Source organism: Mauremys mutica, chromosome 7 (genome assembly GCF_020497125.1).
Source record: "Mauremys mutica isolate MM-2020 ecotype Southern chromosome 7, ASM2049712v1, whole genome shotgun sequence".
Taxonomy (NCBI): Eukaryota; Metazoa; Chordata; order Testudines; family Geoemydidae; genus Mauremys; species Mauremys mutica.
This window is the reverse complement of record NC_059078.1, coordinates 12,470,473-12,497,205: the sequence shown is the minus strand read 5'-3', so window position 1 is coordinate 12,497,205 and position 26,733 is coordinate 12,470,473. Positions and strand designations below refer to the sequence as shown.

At 40.6% G+C, this 26,733-nt stretch overlaps 1 protein-coding gene across 5 annotated transcripts in view; it reads right to left on the bottom strand.

Moving 5' to 3' along the window:
- CHL1 (cell adhesion molecule L1 like) overlaps window positions 1–26,733 on the bottom strand; it is a 189,096-nt gene that overhangs the window by 46,956 nt on the left and 115,407 nt on the right. For 3 of the 5 annotated variants that reach the window (XM_045025896.1, XM_045025899.1, XM_045025897.1), the window contains 7 exons: window positions 18,027–18,149; window positions 16,191–16,361; window positions 14,027–14,074; window positions 10,782–10,902; window positions 6,936–7,120; window positions 3,618–3,650; window positions 361–492 (listed from right to left, as the gene is read on the bottom strand). In XM_045025896.1, the coding sequence (XP_044881831.1) occupies window positions 361–492; window positions 3,618–3,650; window positions 6,936–7,120; window positions 10,782–10,902; window positions 14,027–14,074; window positions 16,191–16,361; window positions 18,027–18,149 (813 nt within the window). The remainder of the gene's footprint in view (window positions 1–360; window positions 493–3,617; window positions 3,651–6,935; window positions 7,121–10,781; window positions 10,903–14,026; window positions 14,075–16,190; window positions 16,362–18,026; window positions 18,150–26,733) is intronic. The other 2 variants (XM_045025898.1, XM_045025900.1) reach the window with 1 other exon arrangement.

Below are 26,733 nucleotides of genomic sequence, written 5' to 3'. Positions count from 1 at the left end.
GGGAGAGTTAAATGAGTCTGCTCTACAGCTTTAGCGAAATGCCAGTTGGCTTTTGGCTCATGCACTAAGCTCCAGAGGTCCCCAGTTCGATTCCATCCACCAACAACCAGCGTCTGTCAGCATTACACGAGCACACTATTTTGTATCTTGTACTTGTACAGGGGGAGGGATAGCTCAGTGGTTTGAGCATTGGCCTCCTAAACCCAGGGTTGTGAGTTCAATCCTTGAGGGGGCCACCTAGGGATCTGGGGCAAAAATTGGTCCTGCTAGTGAAGGCAGGGGGTTGGACTCAATGACCTTTCAAGGTCCCTTCCAGTTCTAGGAGATTGGTATATCTCCAATTATATTATATATACTTACTATCAATAGGCATTCCATTAAGTCTCCACTTTATAGTTGGCTCAGGCTTGCCAGTAGCTTCACACAATAGCAAAGCAGTTGAATCTATGCTGTAAACATCACTTGTGGGTTTCTTTATCCACCGAGGAGGTTCTGTTAAGAACAAAAATAACATATTAGCAGACGTTACAACTAGTAGGAATGAAAGTTCATGAAGATGCTGCTATCACTAATGGCTTCCAGCAGATGGCACACTCTATCAACTATTGCAGAGCAGGTTCTCTCTTAAAGGATAAATATATTCTCTTATTTTATTTTGATTTATAAAATGATTCTACCAGAGACATTAAAATTATATATATACCATTTTCCTCTGTTTAGATGGTGTTTGTTGAAATTAAATGCCAAGGAGAGGCTGTGGGAAGTGGACAGTGTTTGAGTGAAAATGCCCAGCTGTAAGTGCAAAGCTAAATGTTGGGGATAGGAAGGCTGGTGAAAATGGCAAGGTTGCTTGGTTTGATATTTTCAGAAACACCCTCAATATGGGACTCTTAACAACAGACATCTAATGTAACCAATATAACCAAACTGCAAATATCTATTCAATCCAAATCCTCCCCTTGGATGTGACCATGTGGCTTCCATTGACTTCAATGGGACCTGGATATAGGTCTGTGATGGAATAACCTGCAGTGTTGAGAATATTTTGGTGACTCAGGGAATGCAGGGGCTACATCCAAGCTTATCTCTTGGCCAGAGAGGTTTCTTGTGGTTTCTGACACCTTTGCATCATCCTCACAATAGCCAGACAACTGGGATCCCAGGGGCCTGATCCAAAGATCACTGAAGTAAATGGGTGTCTTTCGATTGACTTCTGTCGGCTTTGAAACAGGCCCTAAATGTTCAAGATAGAGCAGTCACCACTTAAAAGTCAACAGTGCTAAAAGTTACTCACATGGTGGTGCCAGAGATTCAGTGCTGTACTGCCATATTTCCTTGTTCTTAGAACAGGAAGTAAATACGATGTCTATGTTAATGAGGAGAATTGTGTGTGTAGTGTTAGTGTTTGTTTTTGTAGGGTTTTCCTTTTCTTTCTTAAATATGTAAATGCTGCTCTTGGTTCACATTAGAGAAGGTCAAAGCAGCACGTCTTGCACTTGGAGCAGAAAGTGGGGAGATCCTTGGTTCTTATGGGAGTTTGTTCCACAGTATGGAATCTGTCTCTTGCACAGACCAGCTGTACCCTTGTGGTAGAAAGTTCCATTGTGACTGGGAAGTGGAGTTGTTAACCACAGTCCTCCATCCTGGAGCTTTAGGCAATCTTTTAGATATTCTGAGCCCAGGTCATTAAGGGTCTTGAAGATAAGGACCAAGACAGAAATGAGATGGTGACAATACTCTAATACAAAGGTTCCCAAAATGTATTCCCAGATCACTGGTTCTCGATGGAGAACTTCTGATAATCCAAAAGAGGCTGCCTGCCACATGGTGCTAGCTCCTTGTGTTCAGTTGCTCAGCTGATTTAAAGGACAGCTAAAAATACACAGCCTAAGTACTTTCCTAATGCTTTTCAAATAAGAAACTGCTAGAGTTGCCTCATCGATGTTATGTAATTGTGAGTCTATAGGTGTCCATTAGACAATCTCAGTATTAAAATGTAGTCTACACCATGAAGACACTAGAGAAGCCCTTCTCTATTAGGAAGGGGTGCAGTGCTGCCTATTAAAATATCAAATGCAATGGATGCAGCATCAAAATATGAACATGTACCACTTGAATCTGCAAAATCCCACATTTATGCCATCATGTTGCTGATTTGTGTGAGCAAGATGAGTAAAAGCAGCCACCTCCAGGGGCAATTCACCCCTCTTAAAAGGGCTGCAAATGTGGGGGTTGGGATTACAATTGGTGGTTTTTTTTTAAATGAAGCCCCTAATTATTATATTATTATTAATTACTATTATTCTGACAATGAAGACTAGACACCCCAACCAAGATCAGGGTTATGATACCAGGCACTGTGCTAGTTAAAAGCTTCAGGGGTTATAAGCATTTTAAATTTGGGGGGATTATATTTAATAAATAAAAGTGTTTGAAATCATGATAATTTTTTGTTGTTGTTGTTTTTTAAAAGAACCTCACTCTGCTCAAACAGAAACAACAAGCTTTTTCTGTCCCCATTCCAATGTTCCAGGCTACATCACTTTTCAAAAAGAGAGATTAAAATGTTCAAGCAGTCAAACAATTTGCTGGCTGAACATTTTCATATGTTTTGTCATAATTGCCTGAATCTTGGCCTTCAAACTATTGTAGGATTAGTCAATAGGCTGCATGCAAACACCATTGCTAGAGAATGCTGTTATGAAGACGGGTTTTGTTTTGACATGCTTAAGTATCAGCAAGAGGAACTGCAGGTATGACACAGTGTGGCAATGAGAGCTAGATCCTGATTTATACTCTAGCAATAGGAGAGAGAATGGGCAAAGGAGCAGTGCCAGTTAATATTATGGAGAGTAATTTTTCTTACTTGTTTAATTTTCTCTCCCTATACACATTCTTAGAGGAAAATCTGTCACATCCTCAGATGCTATAAAGTGGCATAACTCCACCAAAGCTAATAGAAATACACTCATTTACACCAGCTGAGGATCTGACCCTGTCATGTGCCCAGAGAGAGAATGGGACTGAATAGGTGGCTCGGTGATGGATGTTAGTGACATTTACTGGTTTGAAACTCTAGAAAAGGAGACTATTTGGGCTCCATTGTGCTTAACGTGATGCATGGGAGGAGACTCCTAATAGATCAAAATCCTATTAGTGACATCAACAGACATTAGTTATATGCAAGGGAGAGGGGTTTAATAGCTCTCATAAAAAGCATTCTTTACATGGCAATAGCAGTTTTAGATTTTTGGGGACTTGCTGGTTAAAAAACAGAAACAATAATTCATCACAAAGCTTTTCTCCCTGTGGTCAACATACTGAACAACTTAATTCATGTTATTTCCCTTGTATTTTACTATTTGAAGCTCCTGCAATTGAAAAAACCATGACCGGATTGTTAAAATATTCAGCTACTGTAGAGATGTTCCATACCATCTGGAATGCTTTCTAAGAGTCAGCAACTTCCACGACAGGAGCATTTGAAACCTCTCCAGGTCGTGCTGTCCCATTCCTCCCCATATTCAGGAAGAGAAATAAATATTATGCAAAACAAGGCTGTGTCAAATGACAGGGCGTGATCAGTCACATCACGTGACAAAATGCTGTGTAGATACCTGAAAGGCTGTTCTTCCTCTCTGGTTGCCTGCCTATGGAGAAGTGAGGAGAGATGGGGAAGTGAAGATTAAAATAGAGCAGCTGGCAGATGTGGATGGCTTAACAGCGTAGTAGCACATTTCTCTCAGCAAAGTGGAGTCTCTTTTTTACTCATGGCAAGTGAAAAATGTTTTTGCCGAGTCTTTCAATTATGTTTCAGTATCTTCCTCCCAGAGCTATTTTGGGTGTCTTACCCAAAACAGCAGCCCTATTAGCACAGCTGATAGTAACATTACCAAATGATAATATCACTAAATGTTGTACTCTGCTCTGTGAGGGGAACTGTGAGTCCTGTTGTGTGCCTGGACACAGCAATATGGGGGAGTGAGGAGTCACCACACACTCCTGCATGGGCTACCCAAATTCCTGGAGCTTTCCCAGTGATGGAAGGAGGAAGAGCAATTGCCAGCAGGCTGATAGTCCCCCTGTGAGCAGGTGGTGGATGAGTGGGTCCCCCAATGCACACATGGAGCAATAACCTGCTACAGAAAGGGGGATGGTGAACATCCCTGTGCCCTGGAGCAATGAGAAGCAGAAATCACATTGTGACTTTCACACTCTGTTGCTACTCTGTTCCTGAAGCAGCAACGTTACATGCTATCCGGTCCTGGGGCTGGATTGCCCTATTAACTCTGAAGAAGAAGCATTTATCTGCCAACTCATTCTGTTACTCATCCTCTGTGTAACTATGGGGCAATGCTTTTCTAGACTTTATTTTGACTCTAGATTGTTTCTCATTTTTGATTTAAAATGGAAATGTTTTGCATTGTTACCTAACCCACTCAGTTTGCATGATGCCTATTTTAAGATACTACATTGGCTGATTTTATGATTCCGTTTCCCTCCACCCATAAATAAATAAATAATGGATAGGAAAATGCGCACATCAGTGCAAGCTCCATTGATTTCAAAAGAGTTACCCTGGAGTAACTAAGTTACTGTGTTATGCTATGCGCTATGTTATGCTATTATGTGATATGATACAAATCACTATTTTTAGACTGAATCTCTGACATTATGCCTATGAAGCGCTGCTGGCTGCCAATGGCTAGGTATGCGGTGAGCTGAGACTTCTGTTTATTATGTAATAGTTTGCTCCATTAACTTGTGCTCCACCCACCACCGTTTGTTTGTCTCATCCAAATGGTACATCTTGTCATAGCATAGACTGCAAGCTAAACTGCATGTCAGGGAACTTCAAAGGAGCCACAAACCTCTAGTTCTTGATGTGTACCGGACAAGTCAGTTTCTGAGCTTCCTGACTTTTTCCTGGGTATACACCGTGGCTTACACAGTGGTGCCCAAATTCCTGATGTGTGTACCTAGGTGCTATCATCATATTATTATTTGCCTCGCGAAAGCAAAGAAAGGCATTGTGCTTTATTATTAATTATCGTTTAAGAGTTGATAGTGTCCTTGGCCTAGGGAGTTTACCACCTAAGTAAATCCAGAAAATACACTGGGAGACTTCAAATGTGATGCTCCTGTAAAATGATTCACGTGGGCAGGAAGGGAGGTGTTGCTGTCCATGGGGATAGAACCCCAGACATGTGGGTCTAAAAGCATGAGCCTCTATGGCCTGCGCAGAAAGAACCAGGTCTCTTAACCAAAGGCTGCAACAGACTCGTAAAAACCTTCATGTGGTTCAGCCACCACAGGTCAACAGAGCCATCCAGAGTCAGCAAGGGTGACACTAATAGAGCAATTTTTCAACAATGTATTATTTTAGTGAAGGACTGGAGACAGCAATTTGTGATGGCATCTTCCTGGCAGGAGCTGGCCTCACTAGCCTTTGTGGAACCAGAGATACAGTTTGCAGATCTAAAGTTAGACAAGCCCCCGGGCTAACGTACACAGATAGTACAGGAGTAACGATAACATTAATGAGTGAGGATGTCAATAACTGCTGGAAGGCAAATTAGTAGGAGATACAAAACAGAGCAAATGGGGAAAAGTAAGTAGATAGTGAGTTCCCTAGCTCCTGCAGTCAGAGTTATAGTCACTTAAATTGTCCTGTTATGTTAACTTTGTTAGGATTTTATTAATATTACAAGTTGTGAAGGTTTGCCATGTGAGACACTAGCTAAGTGTGCATGATCATGTCACCTTCGGCTAATTCTACCAGCTAATGAAGTTACTCATTCATGCTTGTGCTTTTGACGCTGAAGGTCATGGACACTCAATCCCTTTTGATGACCCAAGGTAAGTTCATTTAGGGATGAGAGTGTCACAGGGAAGTGCTCTAGTGAAGATCAGCGATGGCAGGAAAAAGTAGGCATGGGTGAGGGATTAAAAGAAGAACAGTGTCACTAGTTGCACTGGAGAGGAAGGAGTGGTTCCAGAGGGTGGGATGGTGTGACAGTAGAATTTGGGTTCTGAAGAAGATGAGGCTAAGGAATCATAAAGATAAGCAAAATCAGCAGAGTAAAAAATGAGTACTTGAGTGTACCACAGTGGCAGAAATATAGGTAGTAGCAGAGTCCTGCAAGTGAGGCTGAGAAGTTTCAATACAACGTGGAAGGAGCCAAAGAAAAGATCAGAGTCCTGTGGTAGGAAATGAAGCAGATTGTTCAGCTGTGATATTTTGAAAAACCTGGAAGGGAGCGAGGCAAGGAAACTGCAGTAATCTAGCTGAGACATCACTGACACCTTTCAGACGGTGGCAAATATAATTAAAAACACAGAGATTACTCTTTGTGACTATGTTATGTTCCCATTATTGAGGCCAGGATTGTTTCTCCTAATTTTTCCTTTCTATGCAAGATGCTTTGGAATTAACAGACAGACCTTACTCTATAGATTAGGAGTTATGTTTGAATAAAGCATGCAAGATCCAGTCAAAGTTACTATATTTCCCATATTAAAAAAATAAGTAAAAATAAGTACCTCTGATAGTTTCATAGATTGTAAGGCCAAAAGTGAACATTAGATTGCCTAGTCTGAATTCTGCATAACACATGCCACAGAATTTAATCCAATAACCTGTGCTTGACTAAAGCATAACTTTATATTTTAGATTACTGTTTTTGCATATATTACCATTTTTACTTCCCATGCTACAAAATCTTCATGGTTTGTGAAAAAAAATAATCATTTTACATGAAATGTAATGCTACACTGTGCAAATATAAAATCACTGGGACAGATCCTCAGCTGGTATAAATCAATGCAGCTCCATGGACTTCAAGGGAATTGTGCTGATTTACACCGGCAGACATTCTGACACCCCTACTTGTTTATTATTCAAAATCTAAAACCCATTAAAATGTAAATAGCACCTTCCACGTGAACTTGAAACTCATGTTTCGCTCTCCCCACAGAATTGCTTGCTGTGCACTCATAAGTGCCTTCATCTGCTGCAGATACTTGTTCTATCTTCAAAATCTTTCCAAAACTTTCTGTCACTGCTCTGTCCTTGGGCAAATCTCTACCAACCTTGATCCAGTTAAGATGCGGAGTTGGGCTAGCAGAAAAAGAAAGAAGATGTTGAGTTTAAAAAAAAAAAAAGTTGTAACATTTCACATCAGTATAACTACAGAATATTGAAGTTTCTACATTTCCCTTTGCAAGATCATGATTTCAGAATTCTCGAAATGGCCCTCCTTCGTGCGCATAGCTACCCATTTTACTTATTAAAACATCCTGGCTGGAGGTTTGATATTGTCCATAGCTTGTACTGCCTGTTGGTTAAAAGGGCCCTGTGTACAACAAATCCTTCATAGCTGACAGTGTGCTGCAAAACAGGTTTGCATCCCTTGTAAACATATTGGTATGAACTGTAGTAGAGGCACTGAAGCTTGTTTTGTCCTGTTCCATAGGGACTTCTTGCAGACAGACGAGGGGGTAAAGACTTCATTAAAATAACTCTGCTCTGTACTCTGCCTGATTAGACAGGGCTAACCACATGTCACTGATGGCTGAAAAAGCTACTTTATATTTTTAGAAAGTTAGGAGCGTGCTCAGAACCAGAGACACTGAAGTACAGGACAGATTGCTGTCTGAACATTCCCAGCTGGGTTTCCCGACCCCAGCACCACACATGATGCATATACACAGTGTCATATCTGCTTACTCTTGTGTCCATCTGTTAAGATGGCAGAATGCCCAGGCACAAGTTACTCAAAGCCCCAGGTACTGAGAAATTATGTTCTTTTATGAACAGCATGGATAATAGTTCAAGTGTCAGATTTTCTGCAAGAGAGTTCATCCCGGATATAGTATTGAAACACAGATACTAAGAAACCCCTTACATTTCATCCACACCAGTTTAGATCTTTGTACCATCTAGAGGAGGTTGCCTGCCATTTTAAAGATCAGGGTAAAATCCTCCGAGATGACAAAGTGGCAATATATTTATTGCTGTTAATTATTTTTTGACTGACTGGTCCTTGTTTTCAGAGTTTGATACTTGTCTCCATCTAGCCAATCTAGTTCCTCATTGACAGCTGCAGGGATGAACTGCAAGGGGTGGTAGGTTGGGGGAATATACTTAAGAGTCTGTCAAAAAAAAATCATTTTTTTTCCCAAAGAAAAGTATCTTTTTGAATACAAGATTTTTTTTTCCATTTTGGCCTAATTTGTTCATGTTTTGTTGTAAACCTTAAAAACCAAAAAGACTGATTTAAAAACTATTTATTTTGTTTCAGTGGGGATAACTCCCCCACATTTTGTAATTCATCCCCACCCCGACTTTTTTTTTTAATACTTGAAAGAGGAAGTACTTTTTCTCCAAGCTCATGGGAAATTTTGAATGAAATGTACAGTGTTAATTCCTTTTTAACATTTTGATGAAGTCTACTTTCCTTTCTCCTACCTGCTTTAATTATTACAAGGGGAAAGTTTTATGAGGAAATGTGCAGAACAAGTCCCCATACTGTCCTTGTTTTAACCAACATGATCGGTTCCTTACATTCCTGAGCATAAAATTTACACACAACTTTTTTTTTTAAAGAATCCATCTACTGGATCAAAAGGAAGGTCACAGGCACAGGTGGCTGTGAACTAGACATGGAGGTATTGCAAAAAGGAACAAGAACCCATTACAGTTACTTGGAATCAATCCAACAAAGATGAGTTGTTCACATGCTCTCAGAAAATGGCAACCAATTGCAAAGTCATAATCTTGTCTATTCAAAGAGTGAGTGATGCCCTTTCAAGCAAACATGGACAAACAAGATGCCCTGAACATGTTTGCTCAAGCAGATAAACACCCTGATTTTGAGGTTTATAGTGGGAGATAATTGCACTTGCTTTAATATGGATCATTTATCTGCTAACCACAGTGAGCACACAGGGATGTGGAGTTCAACAATACAGGTTGTAAACATGATGATTTAAACATCCATTCAACAGAGAGCTCTATCACACATCACCCAGGAGCAAATGTGTTTTCCCTGTTAGGTTTAATGGTTGGAGGGCTTTTAAGCTTTACCTAGTTTTCCTACGACAACTCTTTTTGGGGAGAAAGTTGCATGCATAAGTACAAGTAAGTACAAGAAAGTTGCACGCATCAGTAAAAAATGGTGATCAGGAGGGAGGGCATAGGTAAACCTGATCCCATGATGATGAAAGTATTGCTGTATGCTTGCCAAGTTACCCCTGCACACTCGGAGGAATCAGGGCTTAAAGGAGTATTCACAGCTAAATGCCACATCATCATCATGAGGATTGCACTTCAGTCATGTCTGCTTAGACTTTCCCATTCCCCACTCATTTTCCATCCTGCGCTAATGGCAATAAGAAAGATGGCATACCCCTGCCTGTCTGTATCTATTTGTTGCATCTTGTCTTTGACTATAAATTATTTGGGGCAAGAATGGTCTTTTCGTACAGTGGCAAGCACAATGGGGTACTGGGCCAGGACTAGGGCTCCTTGGCACTATGGCATTACCAATACTAATAATTATGGGGTTTGAGATTTCCATTCAATGCCGTGGGCTACGCCTAGGCCTAGGGATTAGTTATACTCGCATCCATGCATTGAAATTGGCCAAAACCAAAACATGAACACTCCCAAATATGAATCTATATCTAATTTTGCAGATGGCCCCTTATCTTTATCATGGGCCAACCAAAAGCCCTGATTCATAGAATCATAGACTTTAGGGTCAGAAGGGACCATTATGATCGTCTAGTCTGACGTCCTGCACAACGCAGGCCACAGAATCTCACCCACCCACTCCTGTATCAAACCCCTAACCTATGTCTGAGCTATTGAAGTCCTCAAATTGTGGTTTAAAGACTTTAAGGTGCAGAGAATACACCAGCAAGTGACCCATGCCCCACACTGCAGAGGAAGGCGAAAAACCTCCAGGGCCTCTGCCAATCTGCCTTGGAGGAAAATTCCTTCCCAACCCCAAATATGGTGATCAGCTAAACCCTGAGCATGTGGGCAAGACTCACCAGCCAGCACCCAGGAAAGAATTCTCTGTAGTAACTCAGATCCCACCCCAATCTAACATCCCATCACAGGCCATTGGGCATATTTACCGCTAATAGTCAAAGACCAATGAATTGCCAGAATTAGGCTATCCCATTATACCATCCCCTCCATAAACTTATCAAGCTTAGTCTTGAAACCAGATATGTCAAATGCCCCTAGTCTTTTACTCCGTTGTTGGGTTTGTTTCTGAATGGGCATCATGGAAGGCATGAATCCTTATACAATGATGCTCAAGAAATTGAAATCTCATTGAAGGTGGAAAAGCTCAGGAATTTATTGATACTTAATCAATACTCTGAACTGGACAAGCTAGAAAAGAAAAACAGGGTTTTGTTTTTTTGTTGGGTTTTTTTTGGAGTCCAAACTGGGGAAGTTGAATCAATTCCTAATGCACTCAAAAAAGAATAATAATTTTGAGTGATCACCATACTGGAACATCTGCAAAATCAGTGATCACAGGATGGATAAATAACTGTGATATGCCAGTTACTATGGTAAATGCTGATTCTTTACTTATACTTGTCTATAACCTGTACATTACTCACTCGCCAACAGGGAAAACTTTCTCCATTGTAACTCTATGCCAGTTTTCAATAAGTACAATTTATTTAAAGAGAATTATTAAAGGTGCTTCCATTTACTCTAACTTTATTTCAGAAGGTTAAGTGGGTGCAATACTCACAGCCCTTCAGCAATGCATTCAAGCAGTAGAACTCCCCCTTTGATGACAGTAACTGATGAGCTGCTACCAGAAGATTCGGGTGGTATCAGTATTTTGGGTTTTCTTTCCTTGATGAAATTAGCTAAAAAGGAGAAAAGAAAAGGGTCAGACCTTGTGCACTAAAGTGATCACATATGCCCCTGAATCATTCTGTACCCTCTAACAGTGCTAAAAATATTGCTTTGGTCAGAAGATTTCTGGAATATTCATTCATTCATTTTTCTTTATATTCGTGGTATTTTTCTAAAGGACCCTACCTAGGGCTCTGTTTTTTACTTACATTCAAAACACAACTATAGTAACAGGAATAAAATTAGAAACTTCTCTCCCTCAAAACCAGAGTCCTGAACCTGCAAACCCTTAAAGAAATACACAACTTTACTCTCATGAGTAGTTCTTTTCCATCCAGCTTTCAGGGCTGGGAAATGGCTAGGCTAGAGTCATACAACAGTGGGGGATTCTTTCTCTGGCTGCTACAGTTGATGTCTTAAAGAGGCAGACCAACCCAGAAGACGTGCAGGGGAGGGGGTGAGGGAGGAATTATGTTGGCACAAGAGCTCCTGGTTGCTGACGATGTTGGTTGGGAGATGGCACTCTTAAAAGGGATGGATTTGCAGCTGCACCAGTATGACTCCCAAATGGTATAGGGTGAAGGGATGTGTTACAGGGGAGCTGGTCCCTCTGAGCAGAACTGGGCCCAGCTCCCCTGGGTCAGAGCAGGTGAGCCCAATCCAGCCAATCAAAGGGGCCTAGGCTATCTCTGTGCCTATTAAGTGTTACCAGAGGGGAGGAAATGGGAGATAGAAGGGAATGACTGAGAAAGGCCCGGCCTAGGGAAAGGAAGGAAAACCATGGTGGAGTGCAGCTAACTCCTGCGATGGGTCCCTGTAGCAAGAGGCTCAGGGAAGCAGCCCTGGGACCACTGCTCCAGGGAGGGAGCGGAGCTGACTAGAACTGGGATGCTGCCAGGACAGAAGCACCAGAGATGCCTGAGAGAGGTGACTTGGAAGCCTGAGAGAAGAGGAGAGTTAAAAAACTGGTCTATGTTGTTTTATTTGCCTACAGTAAGAGGCTAAACCATCCTAAAAGAAGACTGGGTGTGGCAGCGAGTTTTTGGAAGCTGGGGAGAAGCCAGGTGACACGGTGACTGGGCCAGATGCTCTGTTTCAATTCTGCTGAAATCTCTTCTAATCCCTCCAAACTAAGATCCAAGTCCCATTTCTCCAGGTGACAGCCTAAAAAGAACTCAGCTTCCCACCTCACATTCCCTAAGAAGTATGCCTCATCCTCAAACACCCTCCCAAGTTCCCAGTCAGTTTTAAGAACCAGTTCAGAATTTCCTGCCACGCCTTGAAAAAACTCTGTGGATTTGCTCCAGCCCCTCTCATGGACCTTTTTTTCTATTCTCTTGCCTGCTCAGCTAGTACTTGCCTCCTCTCTGCTTCCTTATTTCTCCCCTCACCCACACACTCTGACCAATGGAAGTGAATGAATCTTTCCTTGTCTGTTCTTGCCATCTGGAACAGTCTTTCTAATACCTTTCCCCTTCACTAACTTTACATTGTCTTCTAAATCTCAGCTGATATCATATCTTTTCTCCTTTGCCAGCAACTTTGAATTCTCCTTCCCTCTACAGTTGCAGAATTTACAACAACTCAAGAATGCATTTGGGAATACAGCTTGAAAACAAGCCACTGTTCATCACAAAACTCCTTTTTACTGTACCGGGTTTCAGATAACCATTTACTCTAGACTGCCAACAAAAAAATCAATTGTTTCTTTGACAATACGTTTTAACAATTTATATTGTTAAATGGCTATTCAGTAATAATTAATGGCCAATATGTCATTCAAATGTTCACTGATACTTCAAGAAAAGCGATTTACTGATAATTTGGTAATAGATCATTTCTATCTTACAAGCCAGCTTTCTTCACTCCTTCTTTAATTGCGTTGCGTCTCTTTGTACAGTGTGCACTACACATACCAGTGAGTACATATGCTGTACACAAATATTAGCCCACATGTGCCTAGATTTTCAGACATCAATAGCACTCTTGAATGTCCAGCGTGAGACACCTGAAACGGGCCTGATTTTCAGAAACTGTTCAGCATTAGTCCTCTGAAAAATCAAGTCCCTCTCAGGTGTTCTTAGTTGGGAACTCCAGAAACTGAGGCACTCAAAATCACTAGTTAGTTTTGGAAATGGTGGACTTAATTTTAAAATATATTCTCTCTTGATAACCATGTTTGGCAAAAAATAAGGTATTTGGTAGAACTGGATGGAAAATAGATTTTCCATCTCATGAAAAGTTTTTATTTTGTACCCAAATTGGAACAAAAAGGCATAATTTTGAATTTTTTCAGAAAATGAAATACCTCCCAAAAATATCATTTTGAGTCACTTGAAACATTTTATTTCACTAAATTCAACCTCTTTTTTTATATTGAACCCCTTTATGGTTCAATTTGAAAAAAAAAGTAAATTTAGGAAAAAATGCTTAAGATACATAAAGAAAAATCAAAACTTCTAGATCCAAAAATATCAAAACTGGACATTTATATATTTTAATAGCTTTTTCCTTTAAAAAAGAAATAAAATTTCCTCAAAATCAATCCATTTTGTGAAAATGTTCAGTTTTGTCAAAACAGCATTTTCCAATAGAAAACTTTAATCTAAAATCTTCCAACAAGCTCTAATATTTGGGTTGAGAATCCAGATATATTCTGTTAGGTACACACCCTTATCAATCCTATCCATATTTTCTGCTATTGTTACATTAAACATCACAGCATATTCTAACACTAGCTGGTCATCATAATTCCTTCGTGATTTTTTTTCATCTAGCTTTAAACTCCCCTTGAAATTACTTTCTTGATCAGCAAAACTGCCTGTTCTAAAAAAATAGTTTCTATTTGTCAGGACCTCTTCTCTGAAATCTTTATTTCACACGGGATAGACGCAGTAATGTGAAAAATCCTTCAGATCTCAGTCAAGCTAGTAAAGACTGAGTCAATATTGATGCATGTGCTGCTTATACCCAGCAAACATATTAAAAGTTTTTTCCTAAGCAGTAACAGTATTTCATCTAAATTGATAGAATATTTCATTTTACTAAAATTTCAGATTAACCAACACATTAAGTGGCTCTCAAGTATTCTCATTAATTCAAAGGCAAAGAAACAAACAGGTACATTCAACTCACCCTTAGTAACAGCAGCATTAGGTGAGCTTGAGTCATTAGTATGTTTAACTGAAATAAACAAAAATGAAAACCAAATGCAAACGGAATAGTTGATAAAGGTTAAAAGGTCAAAAACAAACAAAACATCAAACAAACCAAAAAAAAAAAAGCCTACACAAAATACTTCCTTAAAGGAAATGTAAATATATTTTATATAAAACCACCAAAAGAATATAATGCAAATCAACACGGACAATGAATTTATGTATGTATAAAGAGTATTAAAAAGGTGTCAAACTCAGGAAAAGATTCACTAAAAAGTGATTTTATCAAAGTTATGTTGAATAAGATTGGTAGGTTCCTAGCATTCATTAAAAAATTCTATCTTTAACCTTTTCTCCTTTGTTATTTATCTGCTTCTGACTCTCTCTAATTTGTCCACATCATTCTTCAAGTGTGGCACCCAGAACTGGACACAGTACGCCAGCTGAGGCCTCAAGATGGATTAACCAAGTATTAAGCTATATGAATTTAGTATTATTAATTATTTATCTGTTTACTCCACCAAAAAAATATACGACTTGTAAGTTAAATATTGAGGCTTTCAATTGGGAAGAAAATATCCCTGAATTTTTAGGAAACATAAATCCCCCAAAGTCAGATATTATTGAAACCAGAAGGGTGACTTAAAGCCAGCCTAAAATAATATATATTCGCAATTGATTTTTAACATATTTATTCTTGCAAGTGACACTTAAAATTACTGCAGCTGAATGAGTCAAGCAAAATGAGAAAGATCTTCAGCTGGTGTAAACTGTCATAGCTCCACTAAGTTCAATGAAGCTTTGATTACCATAGCCTGAGATTGTGGCCTACCATATTTTCTCTGATTTTCTTTTTGTTTCGTTGTTTGACTTCTTTCAAAAGCACAGTCTCACTGTTTCCTGTACATTCTGTATATAGAGTCACTTTGTTTCCTTTGTTGTTTGGTTTGAACTTTGATATAGCAAAAAGAGTAAGAAAAAATAAATATATAGGAAAATGTAATTGCAAAACCATGAAATTGCAGTGGGACTCAGGTGCAGGTATAGTACCTGAAACTACCTTTTTCTCATTTTTGGAAAATGAAAAGATTTGAAGTATCTGGTGTTCTTTTCATCTGCAGAAAACTGGGTAGCTACAATGCCCATGACTCAGAAAACAAACAGTTCCATGTCTCCTACTCGCCCTTTCAGTCTGGAAATGCAAAGCTCATTTCATGCCATATTATGCTCAATTCCTCCGTGCTTTTTACTTCTTACTAGGGCAGCCATGCAAACTAGTTTTCCTCTTGCTCTAGAGTAGGAGTACATTTCCTATGACTGGGAAAGCACTGACACCCAGTTCTCCCCAAGATTATGAAAGTTGATGCTTTTGTAACTTACAAAATAATGGGGTTTCTGAGGCTTTTTTCTAAGTGACAGGTGATTTTGTGCATTCAGAGATGGAGGGACCATTCATGACTTCCGTTGATTTCTACCTTCTCTTGGGCACCTATCAAAAGTGGGCAGCGATAATCTTCTATTGTTCGTTCAGTTCCTCTCACAGTGGGGCACCAACCTTGGCTGGTGCTTGGGCACAACTGTAATATACTGATTACTATTAATAGAAGTGAAGGCAAATGGTACCAATGGCTCTCCATGGCTGGGCTCAGGAACAGACTTGTCAGGTACAAACCAAGAACTCTAAGCTATGGCCATTCTGAAGTTCTCTAATATCCAGTCAGCCAAGCAAGAACCTTGCTGCATAATAGAACACCTGGAGTACTCCCTGATCATGTTAACTGAAGCTCCCTAATGTCATTCTCCAGAGCCCGATTGCCATATCCAGGCAAACCCAGGCTCGGGGGAAGAGGCAGTATGGAATGCCTAATGATCCACTCACTGGCTGAGAAGGGAGTTGATTTCCCCGATGCATCATGATTAGATTTCGTAGCTGTGGAGAACAGGAGGCAGACAATAGCGCTTTTGCAGCCCAGCAACTACAGAAGCTTTTTATCGGTTGGATCTAGCTCTCAGACTAAGGCTTATAATATAGGAATAAGCATATTAACATGTATTTTCTTCAGAGAGAATCATGTTAGACACATGGCACACATTTTCATTCAGTGACAAGGGAGAGTTAAAACAATTTTTAAAAGACTTACTACGTGTAACCATCAGTGTCATTGGCATTTTCTGTACAATTGTCCGCAGCCTGGGAAATGCTGCAAAGCAACAATAATCGCTTCGACTGTCATTTTCTTCCACATTTGCAAAGTACAGATCTCCCTTAAGGCTCATGGAGACCCTTTCATCTTGTGGAATGTGTTGTAAATCTAGCAAGAAAAAAATAATTATAATATGGTAATGATATCTAGCCACCCCCCGATATGCCTATTTGCACTTCCTGTCATGTGTTTGCTTTCAGGTGCAGAATAGAACTTTGATGCAAAAGAGGAAAGAGGTGCAACATAACCATATGTTGTCCTTTTACAGCCATGGGAATGGGAGTTTATGAAACAAGAACCTAAGTAAACTTTCTACAGAAACAGCATGAATTCTCTGGAAAGTCAGTTTTGTTCCTGTACCTTAATTCTGTAATTACTAGGGGATGATGCAGTGAAAATTCCAGCAAGTTTCAGTGCTACAAAGGCTTGCAGCACTGCCACGGATGCCTTGATTTCTAGTATCAGAGGGGTAGCCTTGTTAGTCTGTGTCTGTAAAGGCAGCAAAGAGTCCTGTGGCACCTTATAGACGAACAGACGTATTGGAGCATGAGTTTTCGTGGGTGAATACCCACTTCATCGGATGCATGTAGTGGAAATTTCCAGGAGCAGGTATATATATATCCATATATACATGCATCTGACGAAGTGGGTATTCACCCACAAAAGCTCATGCTCCAATACGTCTGTTAGTCTATAAGGTGCCACAGGATCCTTGATTTCTAGGTTTCCACTGTGCAGAACCCAAACGTATCTTCCCTGTAAGTACACCTTATAGTATGTAACTCCTAGACATGCAAAGGTTGTTTTGGATCATTGTCAAACCAGCCAAATGTGGAATGAGAGCAGTTTTCTATCTATCTAGTTTGGAATCCTGTCTCCGATAGTGGTAAGTCCTAAGGGTGAAATCTGAGTCACACCAAAGTCAGCAGGAGTTTGCCATTTATTTCTGTTTGGCCAAGATTTCACCCTAGACATTTAAAGAAGAATGTGACAGAATCCCCCAAAACAGCAAATTATGCAATAACCGGACAATACAGGAAGGTTATTCGTAATCTTGTCAATTAATGGTTGGCTTCCCTTCTGAAGCAGGATGGTTTATATTATTGGTATATTTCACCCACTTTATTGTAACTGAATGTTCTGATTATCTGTGTGTCTAACCCTTTCTAAAATGCTGCTGAGCTCTTGCACTCAGTGTTATCTTGTGGCAATGAGTTTCACAGGTTAATTATGTGTTACGTTAAACAGTATTTTATTTCGTCAGCTTTATTTGCCTTTCAGTTTCATTGTATGTACATCATGAAAGGTGCAGAAGACGACCTGATTCACCTTTCTGTACCATTATTACCAGTAGCTTTCCATGTCTAACCATTCTTGTTACCTATCTCTTAAATCCCTCTACTATATCCTTTTTTCAGATGGAGTGACCAGAACTAAACAAAATATTCATATTGAGGGTATACCTTTGATTTATGTAATGGCATTATAACATTTTAAATATTGATTTAGATCCCATTCTTTAAAAAACTCATGGGACTTTTGCCATTGACTTCATGGGGTCTGAATTTCAATCCTTATAATATTGCTTGTGCTTTTGATTGCTGTTGCACATTAAATAGAGGCTTTCACTGGGTTGCCTACAATGCCACCCATATATTTTCCCTTAGTGCTTACACTTATAATTTTCATCAGTTATGAATTTGTAATGAAACTGATCTTGACAGGCATTTTAAGAAAGGCCTGTTATGTGTTGTGTCATCAAATGTTACTTACCAATATTCATCCAATAGATATGCAAAGGTGGAATTCCTCTGGGAGGATTACAGTGCAAAACCACAGCATCACCATACTCGACCTCAATTGGCTCAATCTTTTCTTTTGGGAATTTTGGTACACCTATGACAAAAACAAACAAACAGTTTCCTTCATTTTCTTATCCTTAGCCCCCTTTTATACAAACAGCAAATCTACCCCATATCCTTCCTTTTGCTCTCTCATTAAGTACTATTATTATGTGCATAAAAGCAAAAAGTAGCTAGGCATTTTTTTGAAAAAAGAGTCAAAGACAAGATCCCAGCAAAAGAGTTTGTAGTACACAAAGAACAAAGGAATTGGTATAACAGAAAGCAAAGTAATGATGATGTTAAGGGGAAGTCTGGCATAAAATCTGCATGTGTGACTCTACATCAACCCATCTTGGTACACATTTCTTCTCTATCCTCCACTACTTTGGGGGGTACGCTGGAGGCTAGTAAGGGCAGGACTGTGCTTTGATGATCCTAGCTGGCATAATGGCTCCCAGGGAACTATAAGGCAATGCAACTTAGAGCAGCCTTTAGGCAGCTGCTATAACTTGAGCAAGGGGCTGGCTTGGTGTTCAGTCAGCCCCAGAATTAGAAGAGGTAGAAAGGTAGCTTAGGGTGATCTTTGCTTCCCTTTCTCTCAGGTGTGCAAGCTTTGCTGTGGCACAGCTGCAGACTGACCCTACATAATCTTTAGGGTCTGATCTTTCTATCCTTATACATATAAGCAGTCCTTTTGACTCACATGCACAAAGGCTAATGGATCTGGCTCTTAAATACAGACCAGTTGATCCAATAGTTTAGGATTCAATTAACAAAATTCACTGAAGTCAATGGAAACCCACAAGGAGTGTGTATAAAGGCTGGGAACAGCAACCAGCCCTGCTGCAAGCAGAAACAAAGGACTTTATCTTGTTTGCTAGTCTCATGCAAGCACCACCACCGAAGACACTACATCACAAGTAAAGGGAGCAAGATTTTATCCTGGAACGAGCACAGAGAAGCCACAATGCAACAAACAAATCCATTTGTTAAATGTAACCACTCTTTAAGCAAACCAAGTTGAGACTGTTTCAGGGCAGGCACTGAATCCTGCTTACATTCGAGGCAAGTTAAAACTGGTGCAAGGTGTAATGCTGTCAGTTCAATACATAGTTAAGCAATAGTAAAAGAATGAAATATCAAGAGCCTAAGGGAAATACTAAAAAGTGCCAGCTTTGCATACCAGTTATTAATGTGAACTCCAGTGCAATGCAACTGCATATTATAACACGTTTAAATGTCAAAGCTCGTCTGTGCCAGATCCTCAGCTGATGTATAACTCCACCAAAGTCAATGGGCTGTGGTGATTTACACCATCTGAGGATCTGGCCCATGGTCTAGGAGTAGGTTACAGTTAAGGAACTGAATGATTATTGGGGATTTTGCATACAAATATTACAAGATAGATTGAAACTGTGGTCTGTATAGTTCTATAATGAAGCAGGATGCAGGACCTACCTGCATCTGAAGTTTGGGTGCAGAGGAGAAAACAGAGTCTGTGTGCCTGATACTTCCTGTCCCACTCTGAGTAAGTATCTGGGAGGGATTAGGGGAGAGATGCATGTGGGTTATGCGGGGCCACCTCCCTACAACATGTATGCCAGCAGAACTGGCATGTTGTGACTCTGAGAAGTGTTTCTGAGTTAGTTTCTTCTTAAATTTCCTTCTGTGGTAACACTAGCTAGTCTGAACTGGAACAATTACAACATGATGTTGATTGCTTGAGTAAGAATTGTGTATGGATATCACTGGCCTAAGGGAAGGCATTACTCTGCCATAAGATAAAATGGAAGGAATGTTCTCACACCTACCATGGATTATGAGAAATTATATCTACCAATCTTCTATTGGCAGAGAGATTAATAATTTTTAAAATCTCCAGTTTATAAACAGAGTAGGGCTCCCTAACAAGCAATAAAATGGAGATCCCATGAATCTCACCCACTTCATGAAAGACAATTAGAGAGAAACAGATACAACTTTAGATAATGTTTTCACCCCTCAGCCATAAGGCCGAGAAGCTAGCTTCCTTCCAATAGCTTCTTCACTCCTTAAATCCTGTAAGGTACACCCGGTGACAATTCCAGCTCCTGAGTCAACCTGCCAGATAAGCAGATTAAATTGGAATTTAGGTCAGCTTCCAATTGATTCTCTTGCTGGGGCCCTCTCTGCCTAATCAGCTGGAAGGCAAAATTCTCCTACGTTCCGTGTTCGGGAAGTTATTAAAAAACAAAAAATCTGATAATATTGTTACCCCTTTGTGACCCAACCAGCTGCTCAAGTTTGGGACACTGTGGGTTGTTTTTATTAAGAGAAACTGTTGATAGTCAGTTATTTCTTTGATGTAATCCTTATACAAGAAGAAAACAACAGGAGATAGTTTCTTGGCTCACCGTTCCAAGTCTCTTTCAGCCAGCACTTAAGTCAGAAGCTCTCTTTTTTATCTTTTTCTCAGGGACACACTATCAGAGGTTTTCTGTCTGGTACATGCACACATGCACAACCCTACCTCAGTCACTGTCCTGCCCCTGTGTTTATCATCAGCTTTAGTCAGCATGGCCAGACCACCGCCTAGGCTTGCCATGCTGGTGCAGACCCTGGGCACTGTTTTCCATGGTTTCAGTTATCAGTATACCCCGGGGATGGAATGGTTCCCACAGTTAGCCCGAATAGAAGTTGCTTAGTACACCCATCAACCCAACCAACTCTGTGATGTATGCAGCCACCAGCCCCTCTGAGCATAACATTATCTTAAGAACTGGCTGTGTGACATCACTCCTAAGTGCATATAGGTGTGTAGCATTTTTGCAGTATTAATCATTTTAATTCTTGGATATTAGGTAATCGATTGCTACTAATTTGTGGCTGATCACAGAATTTATAATAATTGAGCTAAGCTGGTAAGTGGTTCTGAGCTCTATGCAAAACGTACTGCTTGATGATAGATTTTGAAATTGCATGGAGTTATCCATACGGCACATGGATAATGTGAAATTGGAAATCAATCAATCTGTTTGCCATGACAGCTACCAAAAAGGTCATGTCGATATTACAGGCAACTGCCTACATACAGACATAAAGAGCAGGGCCAGACAATCATTCATAGCTCAAGGTACTCGATCTCATATTTTCATTACACGGGTGAGAACAAGCTTGTATAATAGGCCTTAGAATGACCTGTTGAAATGCCAGCAGGTGGATCCTATCATGGCCCAGACAATCCATTGGCAGGGAAAAAAAAAAAGCCACAAGATGAAAAATGTCCACCTGCATTCTGGCTCTTATGGAAACACTTCCCAAAGCACACTGTGATATATAACACACTCAGAACTGTCTTGGGAACAGTTCCTCATGCCACATTTTAATTCCTGCCGAAGTAATATCTTGAGTTCTCTAATACCACAGTGTCATTAAACTGTGAGACACATAAGGATAAAAATTGGTCTGTGCCCAAGTTCTCTGCTTGTGACTGATGGTGACCCAAGCAGTGACAGATTGTTGCTTTCAGTGTCCTCTCACTGCCGTGAACCTGAGTATATCCAATCCCTAGAGTGACTTGCGATGTAATGACCACACGCTACTGGAAAATTCAAGATTAGAGTTGAATGTTTTGAAATACCACTGATAAATGGGGGCAGGGGAGAGGAAAAATTCAGCAAATGTCTTGTGGATTCCGTCTCCTATTTTCCTATCTTCAGAAAATTCAAAATCTCAGCGAAAAATGAGGAGGAAGGGGGAATTATGTAATCTTATGCTAAAACTAATGAGTGTTTTTAGTATAGATCCTGGGCCTGAATCTGTTCTGTTTCACTGGTATAAACCTGAAGTTACATAGGTCACTTCACTGCACTCTAAACTTTAGTGGGATTAGTCCAGATTTACTCAAGCTTAGCCTGCACTTAATGATATGTCAGCATAGTTTCATTGGTCAGGGGTGTGAAAAAAACAAAATCCCTAGTGACATAGCTATGCTGCAAAAATCCCCAGCGTTGGAGTAGCTGTGTTGACAGAAGAGTGCTTCTGTCGACTTGGGTAATGTTGTTCAGGGTGGTGGCATTCCAACACACACACACACACACACACACTTCTGTTGGTGCAGGCGCTGTCTAAACTAGGGGCTATACCGGCATAGCTGTACTGACATAGGCTCCATGGTGTAGACCAGTGTTTCCCAAACTTGGGACACCACTTGTGTAGGGAAAGCCCCTGGCAGGCCGGGCTGGTTTGTTTATCTGCCCCGTCCACAGGTCCGGCCAATCGCGGCTCATAAGAACGGCCATACCAGGTCAGACCAAAGGTCCATCTAGTCCAGTATCTGTCTACCGACAGTGGCCAATGCCAGGTGCCCCAGAGGGAGTGAACCTAACAGGCAATGATCAAGTGATCTCTCTCCTGCCGTCCATCTCCATCCTCTGACAAACAGAGGCTAGGGACACCATTCTTTACCCATCCTGGCTAATAGCCATTTATGGACTTAGCCACCATGAATTTATCCAGTTCCCTTTTAAACATTGTTATAGTCCTAGCCTTCACAACCTCCTCAGGCAAGGAGTTCCACAAGTTGACTGTGCGCTGCGTGAAGAAGAACTTCCTTTTATTTGTTTTAAACCTGCTGCCTATTATTCGCGGCTCCCGACCAATGGAGGCTGCTGGAAGTGGTGTGGGCCGAGGGACGTACTGACTGCCCTTCCCGCAGCCCCCATTGACCTGGAGCAGTGAACCGCGGCCAGTGGGAGCCACGATTGGCCGGACCTGCAGACAGGCAGGTAAACAAACCGGCCTGGCCTGCCAGGGGCTTTCCCTACACAAGTGGCGTCCCAAGTTTGGGAAACCCTGGTATACACCATGGAACCTATGTCAGTACAGCTATGCCGGTATAGCCCCTACTTTAGACAGCGCCTGCACCAACAGAAGTGTGTGTGTGTGTGTGTGCGCGCGCATGTGTTTGTGGCATCCCAAGTTTGGGAAACACTGGTGTAGACAAATTCTCAGTGTAACTGACAGCAGAATTTGTTCCACTGTTTAAAGAAGGATGTAATTAAGGTGCCTGATTCTACTCTCTTACACGGTTATCATTCCATTGACTTTGTGGATTGACACCAGTGTGAGAAGAGAATCAGAAAAGCGTGTTGTGTGGTGTGGTGTGGTGTTGTGTTCGTTCATTCGTTCGTTCGTTCTGTGGGGGTGTTACATTTGTGTGGAGTTTGGGAAGGTAGCACTGGGAAGCTGTGCTGGAGAAGCATGCACTGAGGAGATTCTCAGATGCAATTCAGCCATTGAATGAGTCTTTCTAGGCAGGTATATAGTTTTATATATTCCCTGCACAGAAGGGCTCATCCATTGGCCGATTCATATACCTGCATAGAAGGACTCATTCACCGGCTGACTCCACCAGGTTTATACCAACTTTGCACCAGCAGACTAGTGAGAGACAGAGAGCGAGCACACACACACTGTTGTTGCCCAGTCTTGAATAAGAACTGCTAAGGAGACAGTGGCCAGGAGATCTCTATTCCCTGGCAATCCCCAATACCCAGAGCATTCCTTGGCCATTGATAATCAGCAGTAAGCAGAGCAGTCCTGAGGTTGATCTTCTTTATGCCAGGGATCAATCCCATGGCCGGCAAACCAGAAGTACATAAATGTGACTTATAACTTCCTTCCACCTGCACTGTGCTGAGCACAGCTTGGACACAGCCTGAGATCTGTCTCAGTGGATCAATTTCAGTTCTGGCTTGTGCAGTTTGGAGTTAAATTAGTAATTCTCATTGCAGTCTTTGAACTGTTTACAAAGGATGATTCTGCTAATTTATGGAATGATTTCTAATTTCCACACTAAACTGACTAATGTAATGGCTGGCTGTCAATCTAGGAAGTCATCTTACTATGGGGTAGATGCCAGTCCTTGCCTACAAGGTTTTTGCTATTACCATTTCCCAAAAAGAAGGGCATTTATCCCCATAAATGACTCAGGGATGGTCAAAATAATCACAGTGAATTGGTTGGTAAATTGGGTGACCAACAGAAGTGGGTTCTATTCCCGGCTCGTGCACAACCTGCTGTGTGACTTTGCTCCAATACTTTGCCACTCTGTTTTCTCATCTGTAAAATGAGGATAATATTGATCATTCACCTTTGTAAAGTGCCTTAATGGCTAAATGTTATTTTAGCTCAACTCAAGAATCCTTTTGGTCTCTTCACTACAGAGTTCAGTATGCCTTTTCAAATTTTAGATACAGGCTTTGCCTTCTAGGTAGACTGTGCAATCGATAATGTGAGACACTGTATGTGATTTTATTTCTTGGTTAATTTATTTTCATGCTATGCTTTCATCCTGTAGTTTTAAGTGTTTTAAGGAAAGTAACTATAAATATACTGTAAATGAATGTTGTGTACATTTCACCAAGGAGGTGGTGTTACCTTGTGATCAATTAAATACAAGGTTTAAATTTCCAGTCCTAATTCAATTTCTCCTTCTGACATTGGGCACATTCAATAATTAAAGTAACAGAATTCTAAGTTCAGTAGTTGTTGTCTGCATCCTTGTCTTTTTATGGCATTTAATATGTGTCACACTATATAGTAATCTCTACTTCCTGGTTTTTTCACTTAATTGTATATGGATACTACACAGACATATATGCTTAGATAAAGATGCATAGAGATTCTGCTACAGTTCTTGGTCAATTCAGTTCAATACAATTAAAGAGAATGGAAATCTACTTTTAATATGAGCACCCTTATTGCAGTGAGGGAAGTCTTGTCCAGCATACATCAAGCTATCAACATGTCTTGCCTCAATTACAGGTTCCAAAATTCAAGACTAAGGCATCGACTAAGAAAAGTATTCACTGGTATATTTAAGTACCTCTTCTTTTGGAATCAGGGTCAATGGATCACCAGAATATCCAAAAACTTTGTACTGCTGGAGGTGACATACTTTAGAAGGGACATAAAACTGATGACCTCACCACTTTGGGAAATTAAAGGCCCCCTGGCACTTTTCTTATGAGTAGTGGTATCAACCCCAGTGCCCTGACCAGATTCCAAAGTGAATAATTGTGTTCTGCCTAGAGCTTTGAATGGCAATGTTGCTCTTTTCACCCTGCCCAAAAGTGTTGGGTGACATTAAACAACTACTGTGTCCCCTCCAGTAATGACTAGGTCATTTTAACTCACACCATGACATTCAGTTCAGTTCAACTGAAAATACAATTTCGAGTCAAACTGTTGTGTAGTGCTGATAAGTTACACCCCTACAGGCAGCTGCAATTTAGTGATGAGGGAAGTAATTCCTATCTATACACACCTGACCTTTGTGACCAGGGTATCATGAGGCTTAACTGGCTAGTTAGTGTATACAGCACACCTCTCAAGAAAAAAAAATATCCATAAAAGCTGGTCAGTAAAAAAGAAAACCCTGGGAGACTACTCTCATGGATTTCATTTCAGAGTATTCAATCAGGAAAGAATCTCCCTGAAAAGGAAGAAGTTCCACAGACTCCATGAAGTTCACCAAGGACTTCACTGTTGTTTCTGATTTCAGGCAGGAGGTACTATGGGTAAAGGCAGCAGTATAAAACCAGAGATATATAGAGATTGAGAGAGAGAGAAATAAATGTTTTTTCCCCACAGAAAGACCAAGAGGTTCTGCTCCCTGTGTATCTTGGAGGATCTGTCCCAACACAGAATAGTTTATGTGGACTCTCTGGGTCTCCTTTTCAGACTCTTCTATGCTTCTGTGACCCCACAGCTCCAATGAAGCCGTGTTACCAGGCTTTCCCCTATTTATAGATGCCTTTAGATCACTTCTCAGGAGATGGTCCATGGCACCGAAAGAGGATGCTAGAAAAATAAATAGCCTTAGGCTGCATAAACTTTTCTACAGAGCTGGGAGAGGGATGATGCATGTTCCCTATTGTCTGCTATCTCTGCACTCAAATGGCCAGAAATACTGCCAAGGAGATAGGTGACCGCTCCCGTCCATGGCAAAGGCTGAAATCAGCATGTGGAAGGCCTCCATCACATGCAGATCTCAGCGGGACCCACTGGCCCTATGTCTGTCAAGTGCTTTGGGATCCTTTGATAGCTGGAAGCTATAGAAATGCAAAGTACTATGACTGGTGGCATTGAATGAGCAAAACTGCTGTTTTAAACACAGAACAAAAAAATTCTATGACTTTTATGAAAAATGAAAAGAAAAGGCATTAAAGAGGTGTTTATTTTCATAGCCTCAGAAGAGAAATAATAGTCAAGTCAAAGCAAATCATTTTCTGCCACCAAATACTCAATTCTCCTGAGGACACCATTAAAAAAGACTGTACTAACAGCCCTGCTGGCTTATTCTCTAGAGATAAAGCATGGTGAATTGTAATCAGCAAGTATCAGTGAATAATAAATGCTCTCCACATTAATATAGCTGTGAAAATATGTACATAATTTACCCAGTTCCTTTTAAATTAAATTGTTTTGAGGATGTTCTTCAGCATTTGTACTAGAAAATTTAGAAGGTACTGATGGTTCAGTGGTAATATCTTGAACTTCCATGCTATTTACTCAGATTTGGTAATTAATTCCTAGCAAACAGGAGCTGGGAATGTTGTGGAACAAACTTTTAGTGAGTCAGTGTGGGGGAC